At 36.0% G+C, this 24,154-nt stretch overlaps 2 protein-coding genes across 2 annotated transcripts; both read left to right on the forward strand.

Moving 5' to 3' along the window:
* The first annotated feature begins 9,110 nt into the window (after positions 1–9,110).
* Positions 9,111–9,656, forward strand: LOC149172941 (uncharacterized). Its single transcript, XM_089426514.1, has one exon. The coding sequence runs from the start codon at positions 9,111–9,113 to the stop codon at positions 9,654–9,656; it is 546 nt and encodes a 181-aa protein (XP_089282640.1).
* A 6,667-nt stretch (positions 9,657–16,323) lies between these two features.
* On the forward strand, positions 16,324–17,260 carry LOC149172942 (chaperone protein dnaJ 11, chloroplastic-like). The gene has a single exon (XM_089427845.1). It carries the CDS (start codon positions 16,655–16,657, stop codon positions 17,186–17,188), a length of 534 nt encoding a protein of 177 aa, XP_089283971.1. The 5' UTR covers positions 16,324–16,654; the 3' UTR covers positions 17,189–17,260.
* Positions 17,261–24,154: the final 6,894 nt, after the last annotated feature.

Raw genomic sequence — 24,154 nt, forward strand, 5'->3', positions numbered from 1 at the left:
GCAATTATTTTGTAACTGAGGGGTTAACAACAACCCTTAATGGGATCACTATCGCTACTCCTCCACCCTAAGTGGTTGATTGAGCATATTTTATAAAGTCATGACATAGGACTCCCTCTCCTTGTTTTATTACACAATAATTCTAATTTGACTTGCATTAATTCCAAGGAGGTAAATTCAAACAAGTTAAGAGAGGAAATGTATATGACTATGATGCTAGCTAAGTTCACTTGCATGGTTCAATGCTCCATTGAAGATATTTACATGAAGGGTGGACTTCAATGAATCCATAGCATCATAGAATATCCATTATTCAAATCATTTTTCTTTTCAACAAAGTTATGGGGAGAAAATTTTGGTCACCCTGCATAGTTTTATGAATCAAATTTCTAGCGGCATAATTTTTTGTTTTGTTTTTCAAGTGAACTAGGTTTATCCAGGCTTGACCTGTAGCTTGAGAAACCACGACTGAGAAGCATATAAGTCATCAAAATCACCCAGGGATTGTACCTGGCCTGGGCCACACCAACTCTAAGTTGACTAGATTTTAGCATGTCTCTTGCCCCTAGCACTGGTGCAACAACCTCTGTGAGGCTCGATACTGGGTCACCTTACTAACGAGGTCCATCCTCATCTAGTTGTGCTAGTGGGAATTGACATAAATTTCTAGGGGTGTATTAAGTTCTTCTAAATTTTGACTTAAATCCTTTACAACTTGTTGTAGTGGCTACAACCACCCTCTAAAATTTTTGCTTCGCTTTATTTTGGAGCTTCCCTCAAAATATTAGCAACATGTCTTGCTTTGCTCATGTACTTTTGTTTTATTTGAAGTTATCCTTCACTTTGCAACTTGTGTTCGCTAACTTTTTTTTTCCGACCAACCACAAATTGACCCTGTGACTTGGTTCATATCTAGTTCTTATGTTGTATTGGCAAACTGTGCAATTCTGCAGGGCAACCAACCTTGCTCTCAAGAATTGCGCAGAGTATCCTGATAGTCAGCACTGCTATCCATAAATGTGCAAAGAAGTCTGACATACAACCTTGCTCAGAGAAATTTTGCAAAACATCCAGACACTGAGTTTCAGCTCAGGAATTGCACATACCCAGCTGACAACTTGTCCTCGGTTGGGAAATTGTGCAAAAGCATTCCTCAGTTTCCTCTCTGATACATGTGTTGGCAATTTGTCTGTTTCCCTCCAGAACTATGCAATATTCCCATGTATGCATGGCAGCCCTTTCTCAAAAAAGAAAAAAAACGTCCCTAAAAAATAGGGATCTATTTTTAGCACTTGGAGTTACATGCAAAGGCGATTTTAGAAACTTCCCGCCAAGTGTCTCTTTTTCCTAGATTTGTGGCATGCACGTCATAAACCCTAAATCTTCCAAATCTATTTAAACAATGCCCCAAATCTCATTTTACACACTCATCCTAGAGCTCTAGCATTCCCAAGGCATCTAGGAACCTTTGGCACAATTGGCGCAACTTTTTCAGGTAAGTTTTTCTTTTCAAGTCTTTTGCCGCTTTTTCTGTCACTTTTATTTCCTTGGCTCGTGTGAGTGATATTTTGCATGTTTTATTGAAGGAATGATGGCGTTTTGGTTTGTTTTAACTTGTAGAAGTGTTATTTCAAGTTTTTCATTGTCTTCCTTAAGTGTCACATGCATAACACTGTTTATGCACTAACGGTCGTCGTTGCGGAAACCCTCTCCACCAGCGTTGTTGTTCATCTATTTGACTAGTTCCTGCATTGGTTTTGATTTCATGCATGATCATTCACTCCTGTCTGCACCATCCATTACTTTTGCTTTCGAATGTACTTATTTTAAAGTTGCCCTTGGGTAGATCTGGGTTGCCTTGGCTAAGATCTTGCTTTCACTGGTATCCTCTGCGTATTCTTGAACTCGAGGCTCTACCTTGGTCCCAGGAATTGCACAACATCTACCTATCACTTGCCTCCATTTGTGCTCTATGTTTTTTTGTGAGTCAGTGCCCAATATTTCCCACAAGGATTGCACAATGCGAAGTCCCAGCTAGTAGTCAAGTTGGACTGAACTACACATTACACAGTTCCAGTCCACAGTCAACTCATCTGGATTGTGCTCTACACAGTTCCAGTCAACAACAAGCTCACTGGAAGTTGGTACTGTGTAATCCACAATTCCAGCTAATAGTTCCCGACCTCTCGGAGTCACCACTGTGCATTGTTTCCCAATAGACACCCAATTTGTTCCATGATTGATCCGTGAAGTGCATTGGGTTTTTAAACTAACATTTGCTTGTCATGAGTTTCTGCTCTATCTCCAGGTACATAAGTTATTGAGCAGTCTCTCAACAGGACATGATTCATGGTTTCCAAGAGAGATGGATCAAAGGACATTGTAGAGAGAAGCACTAGAGACATGGTTGAATAGGTGCCAATAAACTTGCCCCTCTATGTAGACATGCAGCTGTTCGTAGAGAACGACCGCTATGGCTTGTGTAAGTGATGTTTTGCATGTTTTATTGAACGACCGCTAGCGTTTTGGTTTGTTTTAACTTGTAGTGTTGTTTTAATTTTTGCATTGTCTTTCTCAAGTGTTGCATGCATAACACTGTTTTTGTAGTAACAATCATCATTATGGAGACCCTCTTCACCATCTTCGTTGTTTGTCCGTGATCGATTCGTACATTGGTTTTGATTGCATGCATGATCATTCACTCCTGTTTGCAACGTACATTGATTTCACTTGTGCATTCCTGAAATCAAGGCTCTACCTTGGTCCCAGGAATTGCATAGATACTGCCTGTCACTGGCCTCCAGCTATGCTCTGCACTATTCTAGGAGTCATTTCCCAGTCATGCCCACTAGGATTATGAAATGTGCAGTCCTACTGATTAGTCAAGCCAAGCTGAACTACACATTGCCCAATTCCAATCCATAGTCAACCTAGCTGGACTGCGCTTTGCGTAGTTTTAGTCAGAAACAATCTCACTAGCATCTGGGATTGTGCAATGTGCAAATCCAGGTGACAGTCCCTGAAGTCACCACTATGCAATCTTGCCTAGCAGTCACCCAGTTTGTTGCATGATCGATCTGTTAAGTGCATTGTGTTTTTAAACTGAAATTTTGCTTTATGTGAGTGTCTTATTTGTCTCTAGGTACATCAGTTGTCGAAAATTCTCTCAGCAGTACAGGCATCATGGTTTCCAAGAGAGCTGGATCAAAGGACACTATAGAGAGAAGCACTAGAGACGTGGTTGAACAGGTGCCAATAAACTTTCCCATCTATGCAGACACACAATTGTTCGTAGAGAAGGACATGAAGATCACATGGAAAGAAATAAAGGACATATTTGTAGGCACTTTAAAGGAAGATTTGGAAGATCGTCAAGTCTATGTCAACATTCATAAGTTAGACTTGTACATGATTGCATGTAGGTACCCTGCCTTCCCATGCGTGGATATCATGCACTGGGTTGTCTCACATATTGATCCCAAGATGATGATACTAAGCAGATCAAGTGGAACACATCTTTCCACCTTAACGAAGGAAAACTATCATCATTTGTATCACTTGCCGCAGTTGGTGAACTACATGGATGTATTGTTCTTCATCCTCAACAAAAATTTGAACTCAAGAGATATCTTGAAGCATTGGGTAAAAGAGCCATCGAAGTTCAGGACAACACCCAACCAGGTCCACAAGACAAAGTCACTTAGGAAGTCTTACCAACTCCTGGTCATATTTGTATGTTGCTTGTATGGTCAAGAGAGCACGGAAACCTTCCTGCAGAGTTGGGTTGTTAGGTTGGATCAGTTGACAAATGAAGGAAGGCCTTTCAACTGGTCGAACATTTTGGCTCTTCAGTTTAAAGTGCATGTGTTGAATGCCCAAAATCCACCTAAGGATAGACAAGCAAAATCCTTGGCGGTATTACTATATATCCTCCAGGCTCAATGAACCAGTCAACATGGTTGTAGAATGGGAAGAAGCACTGTAGGCAGCAACACCGCATGAAGTAACAACAACAGCAGCAGTGAGTAACAAAACGACACAAGACAAAGGCAAGAGGAATATTGTCAAGAGCTCAGAGGTTAAGCAAAGCTACAAGTTCAAAGAATATCCACTTGTTGAGAGAGTAGCTTTGGAGATAGATGCAAAGAGGTGACAATGCGATAGGAGAGTAGCATAGAGAAAGAGGGAGAATCAAAGATTGGAAGAGACGAAAAGGAGATTGCGGGAGACATAGAAGAAATTGAAAGCAGAAAAATAACTCAAGAGGGGAGAGAGTGAAAAAAGACAGAAAAAAGGAACAGGAAGAAGGACAAGGTGCATTGACAAAGAGAATTGCACAGATACAGGTTGAGACATAAGAGTAGCCAACAGATGCAGAAGAGGGTGAGGAGGTGCATGTTCGGGAACTTGCTCAACAAGTTGAGCAGTGGGTTGAGGTAATAGACATGGAGACAAAACCAGAGCCAGAGGACCAAGATATCGATCTCATGCCGAGGGCATCCGAGGTCATACCACAGTCTCTGCCACCCCCAGAACCACAATCAGTCCTGAGCGAGCAAGGAGAATTTGTCCTCCTTGATGATGGTCTGGAGATGGATGTGTACAATCTTGTATTTGACGAGGCACAAAAACGAATTGTACAAGCACAAAGAAATAAACTCTCGGATGATCATACATGACTTGTGCACACAGAAGAAAGGGTGATTGTACAAGATATTAGAAGACGTCCAGTTGCCATGGTCGAGGCTTCTAAGGCTTATGCGGAAGCCACGAGTTCGACAGTCAAGTTCTTGATAGCAGAGAATGATCGAATGGTGAAGGACTTGCAAGAGGCCAAGCAGAGAGTAGAGCAGCCCATAGGATCCACCATGACAGAGATGAAGAAAGCAATAGTGGTAGAGATATCAACTTTGAAGGCCACCATGCGCACATCGCATATAATATTTGTCACCATGCACAAAGTGGTTTTCCATTTATATGGCTTTCAACAGCAGTGTGCGCAGACAACCCAAACAATCAAAGAGATTCACACTGTTATTGCACACATGCAAGAATGGATAATGAGGTACAAGGGTAGCCCCTCTTTACTTGCACAAGAAGTTGAAGCCACGGGCTGAGCTAGACAAGGCACGAATTCAGATGCAGATTCAGAATTATGAGCAACTCCCTACGCTCATCACTAGAATTGAGGCTTCCTATGCACAATTGTTCAATAGTTTGGATGTCATGGTGCGAACGCATAAGATCCCTTCCATCGAAACCCTCACCCATGCCATGAGGAAGAACCAAGTCATGATGGATGTCGACAAGTACATAGAGCAATTGATGTGCACAACCACCAGCAATGACTTGCAGCTTAGTGCAGAGAACATGCAAAGGTACATCAGTGGTCCAGCCACACTCAGGATAGTGATGACCATGCTTCAGGATGAGATGGACAGATGTTATAGAACCATATACCTGGAATCCATGGAAGCAAGGGTCCACTTCAACAAAGATGTCATCAGATAGTACAGGGACACAATAGAGAAGTACCAAGCTTGGTATCACTTCGTCATCGATGATCACCGCGAGGAGGTTACTGAGTTGGTCTTTCCCCAAGACCCCGAGTGATGTTATTTGTCTTGCCAGGCTAACTCAAGCCTATTTTGTCCCACATGGGTATATGTGGAAATTGTATTATTGTAAATGTATTATAAGTGAAATTCCAAGTGTCACTAGTGGAATGTGAACAATCAATGTTGCAATGTGAAGACTCGTGAGGGTAGTCCAAGAGTCAAAGGGAAATGTCAAGGGTCACCCCATCCTTTTCTGTATATAGAAGCTCATAACTCATAGTACAGGATTTTAGGAGACAAGATTTTGGCTAGTCTCTTTGGAGGAGCAGGCGGTGTTGACTGTAATGTTCCACTATTGGGGCTAATGGTTGTCAATGGTGTATGTATGGATGGAAATTTCACTTTATCTATATATAATAGAGCAAACACGTTTTCATGCATATGTTGTTATTGTAGTTGGACTATTGTGGTTTCTTTAGCAATGTATGTTATTTAACTTACACATTTGTGTATGAACTATTTTGTATACAATTGTATGAATCTTGTTGCAATCGTGTTGTTGGTTTAATCCGTTACTTTGGACTATGGACTATTCTGCTTTTCATCTTGTGATGTCATTCAAATCGTGTGTTATTTTCACGCTACGTACTATTACAGGCTTCTAAGAAACACACTTTTTTGATGCAGGAGCATCACATATTTAATTTTTATGTAATTATTTATTTGAAAAATCTAGTATTTTCTAGAATTAGTGAATTATTTTAGAATTAATTAGGAGATAGGGAAGTTAGAGTAGAATTCTAAATTGAGAGGATAACTCTCAACTACCTCCAAATATCTAGGAGGAAGTTTCTTTAGAAGAGATACCAGAGACTTCTCTCCTCTAAAATAAATAGCCATGTAATTGTTTTGGAAGGCTCATGTTTGGGAGTGAGATTCTAGTTAATGAAATTTTATATTGTGTTGATTTCAAGAACCACTGCACCATTTTGGTATCAGAGCGGGTCAAAGAGCGCCTCCACCAGCGTTGAATTCGCACGTAGACGATTCTTGTACACAAATCCATCGTATCTTGGAGGAATTGGAAGTTGCCCCGTGATCCTCTCTACTGTAAACACCACCATTAACAGTGCGAATAGCGTTCCCTTTGAAGCCATCGTGTCTGCTATCTTCTCTCACTGTTTCTGTGTAAATGTCACTGTAAGAGGAGCGAAGAATTTATAAATGATAATCGAAGAATTTATAAAAAAAGTTGCTGAGTAGAAGCTCTCCTCTGTGGCTACCTATGCTTGTAGTAGGTAATTGTTTGCGGAGTTGTCTATAATGCGATTTTTTGAGATTCCGGTGACGGAATCCGGGAGAAGAAATTGAGATGAAATCATGATTTGTTGCAGTTAAAATGGTTTTTTAACTGCATATTCGGATTCAGCACCTTGAAAAACCCCTGGGATGCTTTCATTGTGCAGAAACTAGTTATCAAACTTGGATTTCAATAAATTACCGGAAAAAATCGACGGAAAGGCTTTCAAAAAGTCGCGTTAAAGACTAGGGCATTGTTTGCTCCATGCTCCAGATAACAATTTGCAGCATTTTTAGAAGCAACATGTTTACCTGATCGTACTCATGCATTTGCGAATTGTTTTTTTTTAAGATTTAATTTGGCAGAATAATGCAGGTTGTACATGGAGATTGCGTGATTGGAAACAACGTAAATATCATTTAATTTTGAATGTGGGGAAGGAATTACATGTAAGTGAATTAATTTTCACATTACGTGAATATATGTGAAGGTTTAATAAAATGCTTATGAGAGAAAATAAGTGGACCAGAGAATAAGTGGTGGTGTTTTATATTCAAAATCATAATTCCATATTTCATATGTGGATTATAAAGGAAAGAGTTTTGTAATTTTAAGTGGAGGTAGAAGGGTAAATATAAAATTCAAGTGAATTTCACGTTGTTAGTTTTAATAAAGGGAAGAAAAAACAATCTTTATATAAGTTGAGATTGTTAATGTTGGATGTAACTTTACATGCACCATAAAGTATTGTTATATTGGTATTTGAAAGGGTAATTTTAAAATAAGGGATTTTAAGGGATTTTTACAAAAGAGTTTTTGTTTTAGATTATTATTAAAAATGGTTCATAGAGCTAGAGGAGTAAGAGGCAATGGAATTGGTCGAGGAAGACCAAATGCAAATCAAGTTCTGCTTGATGAAGTAAGACATATTAGAATAAGATTGGACGCATTAGAGACAACACGTCAAAGAGATGTTGACATCGGTGATATCAGTGAAGCAGAAGAAAGCTCGGAAGAAGAATCTGAAGAAGAAACTCCAGAAGAAAAGATGGTCAAGATGTTTTGCGGAATAAGTTCCAAGCCAAGATTGGACTTGACCGTGTATGAAGGCGGTTTAAATCCTGAATAATTGATTGATTGGATCAATGCCATCAACAAATATTTTGATTATGAAGGTGTAGTGGACGAGAAGAAGGCTAAGTTTGCAGTGACCAGATTAAAGGAACATGTTGCATTATGGTGGGACAACGTGCAAGTTGAAAGGAGAAATCAAAACAAAGGAAAGATCCATAGTTGGGATCGAATCGTGGGTACAATCAAAGGTAAATTTCTTACTCGAGATTATCAATTAAATCTCTTTCGCCAGATGCAAAATCTTAAGTAGAAATTTATGTCTGTAAAAGAATATACAGAGGAGTTTTGTAGATTGAGTATAAGATGTGGTCATCTAGAAACCGATGAAGAAAAATTAGCTAGATACATTAATGGATTGAAATTCGAAATACAAGATGAATTGAATATTTTGCCTCTAAAACTGGTTGAAAAAGCTTACCAAATAGCTCTTACGGTTGAAGAAAAATTGGCACGGAAGTAGAGTCAAAGAGGAAGAGCATGAAACATAGTAAGAGGTAGAGGAAAATTCAGCAAAGAATCATCAAGCCAAGGGCAATCAAGAAGAGGAAGTTTTAGTGGAATATTTCAAAGAGAAGAAGGCAACAGTTCACAATAGGCGGAATCATCAAGAGGAGATTATAGAGGACGAAGACCATATCAAAGAGGTAGAGGCCTATCTTTTGTGGTAAGATGTTATATATGTAACAAAGTTGGTCATAAGGCTAATGAATGTCCAGAAATATTTTCTAGTCAAGGAAGCACACATATAACACAAACTGATACAGAAAGTGTACAATCCTCCACACATGAAAATGCACCTGAAACTGGTGAATCCTTAATGATGAAAAGAACTTTATTAAAATCTCGAGAAGAAGTAAAGGAACCCACACAAAGAAAAACATTGTTCAAAACTGTTTGTAAATTAGGAGGAAAATGTTGTAAAGTTATCATTGATAGTGAGAGTATTGATAATTTAGTATCTACTGAAATGGTAGAAAATAATAATTTAAGAAAAACTAAACATCCTACTCCTTATAAAGTTTCATGGTTGCAAAAAGGACATCAAATACTAGTTAATGAACAATGGGGAGTTTCAAATAGGAATTTATAAATATAAAGTTCTTTGTAATGTTATGCCTATGGATGTATGTCATATCTTACTTGGAAGGCCATGGCAATATGACAAGAAAGCAATGCACGATGGAAGGAGAAATACCTACACTTTTGAAAAGGATGGTGAAAAGCATGTACTTTTGCCTTTGAAGAATGAAAAAGTACCAGAAGAAGACCAATCCAAGGTAATGTTACTTAGTGGGAAAGAATTTCTTCAAGAAATCAAGCATGAGGAGATAAATTTTGCCTTGATCGGTAAGCCAAAGGTAGTCCTTACAAGTACAAATTTGAATGATCTTCCAGAAGAAATTAAAAGCATGTTGAATGAATTTATTGATATTGTAGTGGATGACTTACTTAATGAATTGCCTCCTATTAGAAGTATTAGCCATCATATTGACCTCATTCCAGGTGCTAGCCTTCCAAACAAAGCAGCTTACAAAATGACTCCAAAAGAGAATGAAGAGATTAAAAATCAAGTGCAGGACTTGCTGGATAAAGGTCTTATTCGAGAAAGCTTAATTATGTGTGTTGTTCCATCAATACTAACTCCAAAGAAGGATGGTGGATGACTAATGTGCACAAATTCTCAAGCAATCAACAAAATTACAATCAGGTACAGGTTTCCATTACCCCATATTGATGATCTCATAGATTGTCTCAGTGGTGCTTCATATTTTTCTAAAATAGATTTAAAAAGTGGATATCATCAGATCAGAGTCAGAGAAGGTGATGAATGGAAAACAACATTTAAAACTAATAATGGTTTATATGAATGGTTGGTAATGCCCTTCGGACTTACCAATGCTCCCAACACTTTTATGAGGTTAATGAATGAAGTTTTAAAAGAATTCATTGAAAAATTTGTTATAGTTTACCTTGATGATATCTTAATTTATAGTTAATCAAAAGAAGAGCACCTAAGACATCTTAAGATGGTTCTAATGAAGCTACAACAGGAGAAATTGTTAATCAATATAGAGAAGTGTAGTTTCATGAAGAAAAAATTATTGTACTTAGACTTTGTGATTTCAAGAAAATGCCTAAAGATGGACCAGGTGAAGGTAAAGGCTATAATCAATTGGCCAATTCCAGAAAACATTTCAGAGGTAAGAAGTTTTCATGGATTGCCAAGCTTCTATAGAAAATTCATTAAAAATTTCAATGGCATATGTGCTCCAATTATAGAAACTATTAAGGAGAAAAATAAACCATTCCATTGGACAGAAGTAGCTAATAAAAGTTTCCAATTATTAAAGAAAAAGATCACAGAACAACTTATTTTATCACTGCCGGATTTTAATAAGGTGTTTCAGGTTGAGACTAGTGCCAGTGGAACTGCAATAGTAGCTGCCTCAAGTCAAGAAGGAAAACCAATTGCCTACTTCAGTGAAAAACTTAATGAGGCCAAGCAAAAATATTCTTCTAATGATAAAGAATTCTATCCCATCATACAAACTTTTAAAAAATGGAGACATTATCTTATGCCAAAAGAGTTCATCCTCTACACATATAATCATGCTTTACAATATGTCAAAATGAAACAAAATTAAGTCAAAGACATGTAAAATAGATTGAATTCTTACAGAATTTCACATTTGTCATCAAACATAAGAGTGGGCAATCAAACAAAGTGGCAGATGCATTAAGCAGAATTAATTTAATTTTTCAAGAATTTCAAGTAAATGTTTTGGGACTTGATGAATTAAAAGAGATGAATCAAGATGATCCAGATTTTAAGGAAGATTATGTAGTTTGTCAAAATCCTGTTAGTAGAGATCGAACCCGATGGCTAGATTTTATGATACAGGATGGACTTCTATTTAAAGGAAAACAATTGTGCATTCCTAGAAGTTTAATGAGAGAAAAATTGTTGAAAGAAAAACATAGTGGAGGTTTAGCAGGTCGGGCAAGATAAAACTTTAGCACAGTTACACGCATTTTATTATTGGCCTCACATGTCAATGGATGTAAGAAAATTTGTGGAAAGATGCAGAATATGTCAATATGCAAAAAGAAAAAGTCAAAACACTGGATTATATCAACCCCTACCACTACCAAATCAACCATGGGACTCCATTAGCATGGATTTTGTATTAGGCCTACCCAAAACACAAAAAGAAAATGATTCAACATTTGTTGTGGTTGATAGATTCTCAAAGATGGCACATTTTATAGCTTGTTTAAAGACAAATGATGTAACTAACATAACAAACTCATTCTTCAAAGAGATAGTTAGATTGCATGAATTGCCTACATGTATTGTTTCTGACAGAGACACCAAATTTGTGGGTCATTTTTGGAGAAGTCTATGGAAAAAGTTGGGAATTAATCTTAGTTTCAGCTCAGCATACCATCTCCAGACTAATGGTCAAACTGAGGTGGTAAATAGAAGCCTTGGAAATATCTTAAGAAGTTTGGTAAGTGAACATACAAAACAATGGGATCAGATACTTTCTCAAGCAAAATTCGCATATAACAATTCACCTAATAAAAGCATAGGATAAAGCCCAATCTGGATTATTTATGGAATGCATCCAAGAAGGATTTATGAATTGAGAAATCTGGGAAAAAAAAAATTCAGAAGTGCAGATGGTGAAGACTTTGCGACCAGTATGTAGGAAATACATGACAGAGTCAAACATCAACTACAAGAAAGCAGCAACAAGTACAAACAAATAGCAGATTCCAAAAGAAGACAGCTGGACTTTAATGTTGGAGATTTGTTAATGGCACACCTTCGGAAAGAAATATTTCCTAAAGGGGAATGTAATAAATTAAAATTGAAAAATATTGGACCTTGCAAAGTTTTGAGGAAATTTTCCTCAAATGCTTATGAAATAGAACTACCCAAAAACTTTGGTATTTCACCAATCTTTAATGTTTCATATCTATACCCCTTTAAGGAACCAATGAATGACTCTACAGATGCACCTGTTCATGACAAAATTTAGTGCGAGAAGCAGCTACCTTGAGCACCAGCAAAGCATATTGAATCCATCATCGATCAAAGAGTAGCTAAAAGGACCAGAAACAAATAATATTTTCAATACTTGGCTAAATGGAGAAAGCAACCAGTTGAAGATGCTACTTGGATGAAAACAATAGAGATTTCAAAATATGGCACCAGTATTGAGGAACTCCAAAAACAAAGCATATGAATGTATTTTTTCTTCCCCGGTAGTCTGATGTAGGAGCATCACATATTTAATTTTTATATAATTATATATTTGAAGAATCTAGGATTTTCTAGAATTAATTAGGAGATAAGGAAGTTAGGATAGAATTCTAAATTGAGAGGATAACTCTCAACTTCCTCCAAATATCTAGGAGGAAGTTTCTCTAGAAGAGATACGAGAGAATTCTCTCCTCTAAAATAAATAGTCATGGAATTGTTTTGGAATGCTCATGTTTGGGAGTGAGATTCTAGTTAATGAAATTTTATATTGTGTTGATTTCAAGAAGCTATGCACCATTTTTTCCCCTCCATGTGTTAGAACCCCCCATGCATCTCATTTGACTCACTACAAGGTCACACACTTGCTGCCGACAAAGATATCATACTTACCTCTGTGCGCTATCGCAGTCTAAGGCATTGCTTTACTACCCACTGTTGGGACTCCTACTCCAAATGACCTAAGGTCTAGTTGGGACTTCTTACTGGTGAGATTCCCTGACATGTTGGTGGGTCCAACACCGTCAACACAACTGTATTAAGGACATGGAACTAAGTTTTCCTTATATTTTCCATTTCATGGAGTTGGAAAAAATGATTTTTCTAAATTATTTTGAATAAAAAATATATGATTTTATGTTTTATACATTCCTTATTTTAAACTTATAACAATATAATTAAAATATATATATATATATATATATATATATATATATATATATATATATATATATTATTAGTTTGAAAATTAAAAGAAATGTAATGTTAATTGAGTAGTTGTTTTGTTTTAATTTATTTTTTAAAACCATGGTAAATAAGTAATACGTTGGAGTAATATGACAGAGGCCCAAGATCAAACTTAATATCACTATAAGGCTTAGCAAGAGTCAAGACTCCACTATAGAGGAGCCTACTCCTTAAACCTTACAGACCAAAAATATCCCTAAAAATAACATCTTATTATGCCAAACACTAAAGTTAAAAAAAAAAGAAAAAGAAAAATTCAAATTTCAAATAACTCATTTTTTTTTAGGAAAACAATTTTTTTAAAATTAGCTTTCAAATTTATTTTTCCAAAGAAAAAGCGTAAACTTTTTATTAAAAAAGTAAAAAGTTTACATTGCATATGCTATAGCATCTCTGATTGAGCTATAAAATCTGCTTTTATCTTTTCCATAAAAAACATCCTACCTTTTGCTAGAGAGCAACACATCTAAAATACCTTCCTTCTGTTCGGTCAAGAACCGTGACCACCCTTGGTTAAAGGGGCTGAAAAAACCATCAAAAAATAATGGGTCTCCTCAAAAGAGGAAAACGACCTTTACAGGCTGCGGATATTATGTAAGCTGCCATATAAATATTTCTATAAAAGTCTTAATATTGTTTTCAGAAAGATAAATAAAAGCTTTTGAAAAAAAATGCTGCAAAAAAAGAGAGACACCTTATTAACATATACTTTTAGCATTTTTAATAAATTTCCAATATTATGAATTATAAATTTGATTTAATATAATAAAAATATATACTTTATTTTTATTTTTTTTATATAATATTTTCAAAAATATAAATAAATTTTAATTTTAAAATTTTACCAATTAAATATCAATAAAAATGTTTCCGAAAATTTAAAAATATAACTTTTGGACTTAAAAACAATAAATATAAGTGGCCAAAGTCACTACGATGTTGACGCATTCTAAGGAATATCACAGTCATTCTCGAAGACGAAAATGTTAACGGTTTGTTAATTTACATTATGTTAAAAGTTGCAATTAAAAATTATGTTCCAACTTAATGGTGTTTGATGTTATGAATTTTAGCATTGCTACGTTGTGTTATTATATATTTTAATTTATTTTCAGTTTATATTATAATATTAAGTTTAATATTTTTTGCATTAAGATTTTTCTTTTGTAAGTTAAATTGTAAAATTTTTTGAATTAAGCTTTTTCTTTTATAAGTTAAATTGTAAATTTTTTGAACTAAGATTTTTTATTTATAAATTAAATTGTAAGGTACAACTATTATATTTAAGATATTAAAAGATATTGGGGGAGAAATTTTTGGAACTATATTGATGGGTTAATTTTCCGGGTTTAAATTTTTTTATTAATTTTCATTTTTTTAAATAATTTGTATAAATTGTATGAGATCATGTGAATTTGAATATTTTTACAAAAATATTGCTAAATATTTATCTTTTACATATTAGGGACTAATAAAAACATGTGAATTTGAATATTTTTACAAAAATATTGCTAAATATTTACCTTTTACATATTAGAGACTAATAAAATTCGTTAATGTTTTTAAATTTCAAAATAATTTTTACCTTTAAAATTTTCTATGTTTATAATCATGGAAACGGAAATGGAAACTCTCAAACTTATATACAAAAACTTGTATTAAATTTTTTTTCAATCTAACATTCCATCTTTTAATTAGGAGCCTTTGGAGAATAAGTTTGGTGGAATTTGGATATATTCTCAAGCAGTACATTAGAATAAGTTTGGTGGAATTTGCATATATTCTCAAGCAGTAAATTATTGATCTTTTGATAGTTTTTAATCACAAAAATTATTTTTTGTAAGTTAAAAATTAACTAAAATGGTTGGTAAATATTAGTTTTTATAAATGAAAAGCTCATTGCTTCCAAAATTGTGGTGGGGAAAGTAAGGCACCATTTCCATATATTATGATTAGGAATCAAACAAATTTTGAAACTGGGTTTAGCAAGATAACAGAAGGATCTGACAATGCTTGAAGACGCTGCAAACAAACAAAAGGATCTGACAATGCTTGAAGACGCTACAAACAAACAAATAGATCTACACATAGAATCACAAAAAAAAGTTCACACACTAAAAATACTCTGACACATCTATACTAACATGTACAAAAACAATAATACTTAGGATACCTCACATATTCCTGGCCCTTCCTTGACGGAATCAAGTCAATAGGCTCTGATACCATATTAGAAATAGAAAGAGAAAAATTACATATAACACAAATCAATCTCATATTTTATTGATCACAAAGGTTACATATATATAGGATACAAATTATTGACTTCGACAAATCTAGATCCTAAGAAAGCGGATCTATGACTTGGACATGACACAACAACAACTCATACACATAAGAAGCAACCATATCTAGAATAACACCTCAAAATACTCATTAACAACTTATAGAACACATGGAACACATGAAATGGAAGCATTACTTCCCATACATTACTTCCAAAATTGTAGTGAGTAAAATAGAGACACTATTTTCATACATTCTGATTAGTGAATCAAACAAATTTTGAAATTAAATTTAATAGTGTGGAAGCTACTATATTATAACTCTATATAAAATAAAAAACTATAAACAAATACTTTAACGAATTTATATGATTTATACCCTATTATCGAAACAATGATAAGTGGATTTAATGATTAAAAATATTTATTTTCTCTTAATAAATTACGAGTTCTAATTCAAGTAAAATAAATAATTTCCCTATCATTATCAATATTTCCTATAAATATTTGACAAAATATATTTAGTATAATTAAAACTAAGAATATACATTTTGGGAAAAGCATTAGGCATAAATGTTATGTTTTAGTTAATGCTAGGAGAGAAGCACTTGGTGAGATGTATATTTCAGTGAGCTCAATATTCTCTTTGATGGGGAAAATCAACCATTCCTTCATACTACTCACAATTAAATTGTTGTAGAACTAAACTTATATTCGAAACTACCATACACCATAAAAAAAAAAAACAGCTAATCCTAAGATTTCCCCAAATCTCAGCTAAAGGCATGAGAAACCACGGTCGGAGAGTTGGTTTGGATATCAACGAGCAACCTACCATTCCCTCTTAAGCGTTACAGACACGTCATAAAAAAAACCAAAGTTGCTATCCGTCTCGAAGACGGCTTCAGTTAAAACGTCACACTCGCATTGCTGTTTATTCCAGCGTTCCAGAGTGTGCTTCTAGAAACACAAGCAATTTTGAAATGCCACCTGCCATTCACCATACTCATATACCAATTGGGGGCTTGATACCAATTCTATTGGCAATCCCGTGAAATGCATAAACCTGTTGGCCGTCTGAAAGGCCTTTTTTGCTTTTTTATCTCCTCCTCTTATTCTCTGCATCTTCTTCGGCTTTCTTTGTCTATATAATTACGGCTCTCTCTCGCTAGTTGAAATCTCTGTATAATCCCCTTTATATGACTCTTTCGTATGCAAAATCCACTCGTTTAGTTATATTTTTAGTGATCAATCATCCAACCTTTGTTTATCCATAGTTCAGCAAGCGATTATTCGGTTTTTTCAGTCTTACAGAAGCATCAGCCCCTTTGTTGTTCAGAAGAAGAAAAATTATATATCTGTAATGGCTGCTTCGCTTGCATTTTCCTCAAATGTTTTCTCATCCAGTGAATCGTCAGGCGTTGGTCATATGGGCCACCAGAAACCGCCTGCGGGATGGAGCACCCGGACCAGAAATGTTAGATTTCAGCGCTCTTTCAGTATGAGAGCACTGCAAGCTTCTGCTGGCGCAGAAGCGGTAATTTCAGAGGCCGGTTACATGGAATCAAAGAACTTGTATGAAGTACTGAAGATTAGCGCCGCGGCGACGGCAAAGGATGTTAAGAGGGCTTATAGAAAGTTAGCGCGGGAGTTTCATCCGGATCAGGCGACTTCTCCTGCGAGAAAAAACGAGAGCACCCAGATGTTTTTGAGGATACACAATGCGTATGTGACTCCTTCGGATCCACATTTCCGCGCTCAATATGACCGACAGCTTTTGGGTCAATTGTGGGGCTTCTCTGGCCAGACGTGGAGTAAATCGACCAATGGACGAGCTACCGCACATAAAAATTGTGGTCATGTTGGGCGAAGTTGGGAAACAGATCAATGCTGGTGATCTTCGTCTGGAACATGAGTATTGGAGAATGTACATACATTTTTTAATATAAATATGTTTTCTATAAATACATGTTTTTAATAAAATTATGTTTTTGAAAAAAAAAGTAACTGTGCGGGAGAATCATTAACATTCTTTATTTATTGGAATCTTACTCTCATGATATTTTGTTTTATTTATTATTTTATAACAAGGGGATGCAGGGCAGCAAGTCCTTGTTTTGAACTTGCATTAATAATTGTCTGTGACTTGCGTTAGTAATTTAGCTTGAACCTGTATGTTTTGAACTTGTTAAAACAGCCTGAATAGCATACCTGTAACTTGGGTTAACAGCTAATACAGACGCGATAAGCGAATACTCAATACTCGCAGTTATCATTAGCAGCTGTCTTATAACTATGGTACCAAAAAAGCATTCTAAATAAAACTAGTGCCATCTAATTAATAATTAGAATATAATTAGAAAAGCATAATTTTGTTTTAAGTAATTGTTTTAGAAACGGGAATAATAATTAAATTATCATAAGAAATATAAAACTCCTTGGTAAAGATGCTCAGATTGCATGCAGCCCACTTGTCCACTTTCCTAGGCAATTGTTAGAACAAACAATGTGCAGCGGAAATAAAAATAAACAAACATAGAAAGCACATTAAACAAAACCATAACACACAGATTTAATGTGGTTCACCCAACCAATCTGGGCTACATCCACCAGAATAGAGGCATCGGCAATCTTATTATTCAACAGGAGATTACAACAATTCTAATTCTTCACACATACTCTCAGCTCACCCTATTTTCTCTACACTCTCTACACACACTCAGAATCCTCTACGGGATTACATTTCTTATAGCTGGAGTATAAAACTGAATCATAAATTCTCTCACAACAAATATAGGATGCATTAACTCCTCCTCAAAAAACACTGGAGCTAATATAGCAACTAATCATTTGTTGTCACATACATGAGATTTTTTCCAAAAATTAATTAACAGAAAAATCTCAACAATCTCCACCTTGACAACAATTAGCCTGATACCCTGTTCATTTATTATTTTTATCTTTTCTGCAAGCCAAGAGAAGCTAGACACCAACGTAGCTTCTCTAACAAAACTGGTTTCGTAAACATGTCTGCACAGTTTTCTTTCGTATGCACCTTTTCAAGAGAAACACCCCTTTCAGTGATAACTTGTCTTACAAAATGGTACTTGATAGGTATATGCTTAGATTTACTATGATAGGCCGGATTCTTAGCCAAATGAATTGCATTTTGACTATCACAAAATAACTTGATGCTGTCCTGTAACCTACCAAACTCACCAATCAAACCTTTCAACCAAACCGCTTCTTTGCAAGCATGCGAAGAAGCTATGTATTCTACTTCAGTAGTGGATAAAGCAACAATATTCTGTAGCTTTGACATCCAGCTAATAGCTCCACCTGCAAGAGTAAAAACATACCCTGAAGTTGACCTTCTCTTATCCAAATCACTTGCAAAATCGGAATCAACATAACCGCAAACAAATTCACTACTTCTGTTATATGTGATACAATAATCACTTGTGCCTCTCAAATACCGAAGCACCCATTTCACTGCTGATGAGTGTTCTTTTCCTAGATTTTCCATATACCTACTGACAACCCCAACTGCATGTGAAATATCTGGTCGAGTACAAACCATCGCATACATTAAACAACCTACTACATTGGCATATGGAATTTGAGACATTTATTCCTTTTCTTCATTTGTATTAGGACATAAACTTGAAGAAATCTTAAAATGGGAAGCTAAAGGGACTGAAACAGGCTTCACATTGTTCATACCAAACCTCAAGAGTATTTTCTCAATATACTTCTGTTGTGATAGCCACAACTTACCATTGCTCCTGTCTCTAAAAATCTCCATGCCCAAAATTTGTCTTGCTACTCCTAGATCTTTCATATCAAATGTCCTAGCCATCTGAGCCTTTAACCTGTTGATCTCTGTTATGCTTTTGCTTGCTAAAAGCATATTGTCAACATATAACACTAATATAATGAACATGCCATTACTTAATTTCTTAAAGTAAACACAATGATCATATTCACTTCTTATATAATTTTGACTCAACATGAAAGAATCAAACTTCTTGTACCATTTTCGAGGCGACTGCTTCATACCATACAATGATTTCTTGAGCCTGCAGACAAATTTATTATTGTGATCTTGAACAAACCCTTCTGGTTGTTCCATGTAAATTTCTTCATCTAAATCTCCATGTAAAAATGCAGTTTTAAAATCTAGTTGCTGTAATTCTAAATCAAGTAAGGCAACTAATGCTAATACAATTCGAATTGAAACAATTTTTACAACTGGTGAAAATATCTCATGAAAATCAATACCTGCTTTCTGAGAAAAACCTTTCGCAACCAGCCTTGCTTTGTACCTGTCCTTTGAACCATCAACACCCCTTTTTTAATTTGTACACCCATTTACATCCCACAGTTTTTCTGTCTTTACGAAGTTCTACTAGATCCCATGTGTCATTCTTGTCTAATGCCATCATCTCATCCTTCATAGCTTCTTTCCACTTTTCACTTTTAGAACCTTCTACAGCTTCCTGATAGCACAAAGGTTCATCATCATTAGCAATTAAAGCAACTGAAGTAACATAATCATCATACCTTCTAGGAGGACGTTTAATTCTCGTGGACCTCCTTAAAGATGTTTTTGGTACTTCCACAATTTGCTAATTATTGTCTGTAGGAACTTCTTCATGATCAACATCTGAATCATGTTCATGATCTACATCTGAAACTTGTTCATGACTTACATCTGAACCATGTTCATCTTGATCATCATCAATATTTGGATTGGTTTCAAACTGAATGTGTTGAAGCTTAGATACATTATCCTGTTTCAATTTATCATTTACATCTGAATTTTCAAGTGAGGATTCATTAAATTTAACATCTCTGTTAATGATGATCTTGTGAGTAGTAGGATCCCACAATCTGTATCCCTTAGTCCCATCACCATATCCAACAAAGATATATCTTTTTTACTTAGGATCTAATTTAGAACGCTGATGTTTTGGAACTAGAGCATATGCATCACAACCAAAAACTTTCAGTTTAGAATAATCACAAGGATGACCTTTCCATACTTCTTGAGGAATTTTGCATCCTATTGCAATTGATGGTGATCGATTTATCAAATAACAAGCTGTAGCAACTGCTTCTGTCCACAATTCCTTCTGCAAATTGGCGTTACTCAGCATACTTCTTACTCTCTCTAAAAGAGTCTTATTCATGCGTTCAACAACTCCATTTTGCTGAGGAGTATATACAGTGGTTTTATGTCTTTCGATCCCAGCTTCCTTGCAATAATTATCAAATTCCTTTGAAGTAAACTCACCACCATTGTCAGTTCTTAAACATTTAATAGTTCTTCCAGTGATATTTTCAAATAATGCTCTAAACTGTTTGAAAACTGTAAACACATCAGACTTCTTCTTTAACATGTAGACCCACACTTTTCTAGAGAAATCATCAATAAAATATACAAAATATGATGATCCGCCATATGAGGTTATAGGAGATGGATCCCAAACATCAGAATGGATATAATCAAGGATTCCCTTATTAGTATGTTTTCCAGTTTTAAACTTCTGCTTGCTTTGTTTCCCAAACAGGCAATGTTTGCATAAATCTAACTTAACAGACTTTAGACTAGGAAGTAACTTACGATCAGATAAAATCTTTAAACCTCTTTCGCTCATATGGCCCAACCTTTGATGCCATAAACGAATAGAATTATTGTCGTTTTCAGACACTATAGAAACATGATCTGACTTTGTTCTTTCTTCTAACTGAAAAAGATTTCCAACTTTCTTTGCTTTCATTACTACTAAAATTCCTTTATAAATTTTCATTACTCCACCTTGAATAAAGGTTTTATATCCATTTGTGTCTAGTACTCCTAATGAAATGAGGTTTTTCCTTAGTTCAGGTACATGTCTTACATCAGTTAAAATTTTATTTGTCCTATCAAACATTTTAAGCTGAATGCTTCCAATTCCCACAATATTACATGTGACATCATTACCCATGTAAACTACTCCATCATTGATTGGTTTATAAGTTTTAAACCATTCCCTATGAATACACATGTGATTTGATGCATCAGAATCTAACAGCCAATGGTGATCATGACTAGACAAATCAACTGATAACACTTCATCATTCATACCTGTCTTGGATGTCGAACCTGTATTTGTCGTGTTTTCTTCTTTCTTCTCTGTTGAAGGGTCTTCTTTGGATGCTTGCTGTCTCTTCCAACAGTCCTTTTTCAAATGTCTCGATTTGCCATAAAACCAGCACTTTACCTTACTCTTCTTCCCTTTCGATTTTGAACGTGAGTCGCTGTGCTTACTGGAGCGTCTTTCTCTAGAACGACCTCTAGCCATCATTGCTTCTGATGTAGAGGTTTCTGAATTTGACCTCTTCCTTGTCTCTTCGGACAACAAAGCTCCAACAACATCATCAAATTCAAGGGCTTCTGATATACTAAGACTTATAGAAGTAACAAAATGATCCCATGACTCGAGCAACGAGCACAATAAAGTTATAGCTTTATCTTCTAATTCAAATTTTACTTCTATACTTTCTAATTGCACCATGAGAGTATTAAAGACATTCAGATGATCAGTAATAGCTGTACCTTCCTTCATGCGTAGACTGTACAATTGTCGCTTAAGAAGAATCCTATTGGTCAAGGATTTTGTCATGTACAGCTTCTCAAGCTTTGTCCACAAACCAGCAACAATTTTCTCTGACACGATGTTAAACAAAACATCATCCGCCAAACACAGTCGAATACCGCTCAGAGCTCTTCCATCCAATTCATTCCATTCATCATCTGTCATGATGTAAGGTTGTTTGGATTGTCCCGACAACGCCTTCGCCACGCCTTATTGCACAAGTAGATCATGCATCTTCACTTTCTAGATTTCGAAGTTATTTTTGCCATTGAACTTCTCGATCTCAAAACGAGCACTTTGAGTTTTGGCCATGTTGTAACAAACAAAATCTCCAATTCCAACTTAATAAATAAAGTTAATATCTAACAAAAAATGCCTTTCCCTTCTACTATGCTGCCTTTACCTTATCATACAACCCCTCTGTTGTACAAACTGCAGATTAAAAAAAAAAACAAATCACAAAATGCAGTTTTACCAAAGCGATCTTCTCTTGGCGCGTTGGTGCTTCTTTGACAGCAGACGATTCGCGCCAGAACAAAAACGATGTTAGTGGAATATTAAACTCAGATCTGCGCCACTGGCACGTCTGTTCCAAAATAAAACGCGCCAACCCGATCACTGTCAGAAATGGGCGCGACTGTCTCTGTCGAAACCGTGCCAATCGCCAAAAATCCACCTTCAGGAGCGCTGTTACACGCACCAGCTCCACAACCAGAGACCTGTAGGTTATGGGCCCTCCACGCTTCCGCTGCGCCGCTCTGATACCACTTGTTAGACCAAACAATGTGCAACGGAAATAAAAATAAACAAACATACACAGCACATTAAAAATCACAAAACCATAACACACATATTTAACGTGGTTCACCCAACCAATCTGGGCTACATCCACCAGAACAGAGGCATCGACAATCTTATTATTCAACAGGAGATTACAACAATTCTAATTCTTCACACATACTCTCAGCTCACCCTATTTTCTCTACACTCTCTACACACACTCACAATTCTCTACGGGATTACATTTCTTATAGCTGGAGTATAAAACTGAATCATAAATTCCCTCACAACAAATATAGGATGCATTAACTCCTCAAAAAATATTGGAGCTAATATAGCAACTAATCCTATTTTTGTCACATACATGAGATTTTTTTCCAAAAATTAATTAACAGAAAAATCTCAACAGCAATTATATCTCTGCCATCAGTTGTTGCGTTCCCCAGGCAACTATACCTCTACCATTAGCTAAGAAAGCTCAATGAGTAATTCAACCAGCAACGGTTCACACCTCTGTCTCTTCTACACTGCTTATTTATTCAAAGCCTGAGCTAGAAGGTAGTGAGGTACTTGTCAAAAAAGTACGTTCCCTGGATGATTCGTTACAGAAAAGAAGGGGACACTCATGGTGCTCGCCTATTCAGCCACTCACCTAAGAAGGTAGACATGATGGTTCTACTAAAATGGGACACTCATGGTGCTCCGCTATTCACCCGTCCACCCAAGAAGGTAGACCTGATGGGTCTAGTAATGTCATTGTTTCCTAGAGAAATATCAATTGGTGTTACCACAGGGAAGAGGCAGCTCGACACATGGGGAATAGTTAGGTTGAGTGGTGGGTAAGAATAAGTTCTTTAATAGTTGGTCCTTTACGAGTTCATCATGTAAGTGTAAGAGTTTGTCCCGGAAGAGCGGGGAATAGTTCCGCCTGTAAGAGTGGGGCAGAGCTTGTCTTGCAAGAGTGGTCGGACCATCTAACATTGGGAGAAATAGTTGCAGGTTGGGATGACCCGAGTACCTGAGTATGACCGAGTGCAGAGAGCTCCAATTGTTGCGATACTAACACGGTATGACTTTATATGATCCAGCATCTCTTGGCTTCTGTAGCTATCGATCACAAGTTCGATCCTCTCCTCGTTGCAATCACAGTTGTTCATAATACATGCATGGTGTCTGTTATCTTCTATGGATTTTAATTCTTCGTGATAAAAGTAACGAGAGTTTCAAAGTGCTAGGAGATATCATTCAGTGAGCAATGGATGGCAATGGAGATATCAATAGCGAGAAAAATTTAGAAGACCTGGAACAAGGCTTGCGTGAAAGTATAATAAAACAGACATGGGAAACGTCTTGGGTATACTGCATATCACAGTTCTCAGACAACTCTTTTTGGAGCACAGATCTCTCCCCTAGAGAGTTGGGATTATGAGTAAGAATCCATT

This window comes from Pinus tabuliformis, chromosome 4_2, assembly GCF_031772625.1.
Source record: "Pinus tabuliformis cultivar Carrire ecotype Pingquan chromosome 4_2, CPIR1, whole genome shotgun sequence".
Classification (NCBI taxonomy): Eukaryota; Viridiplantae; Streptophyta; class Pinopsida; order Pinales; family Pinaceae; genus Pinus; species Pinus tabuliformis.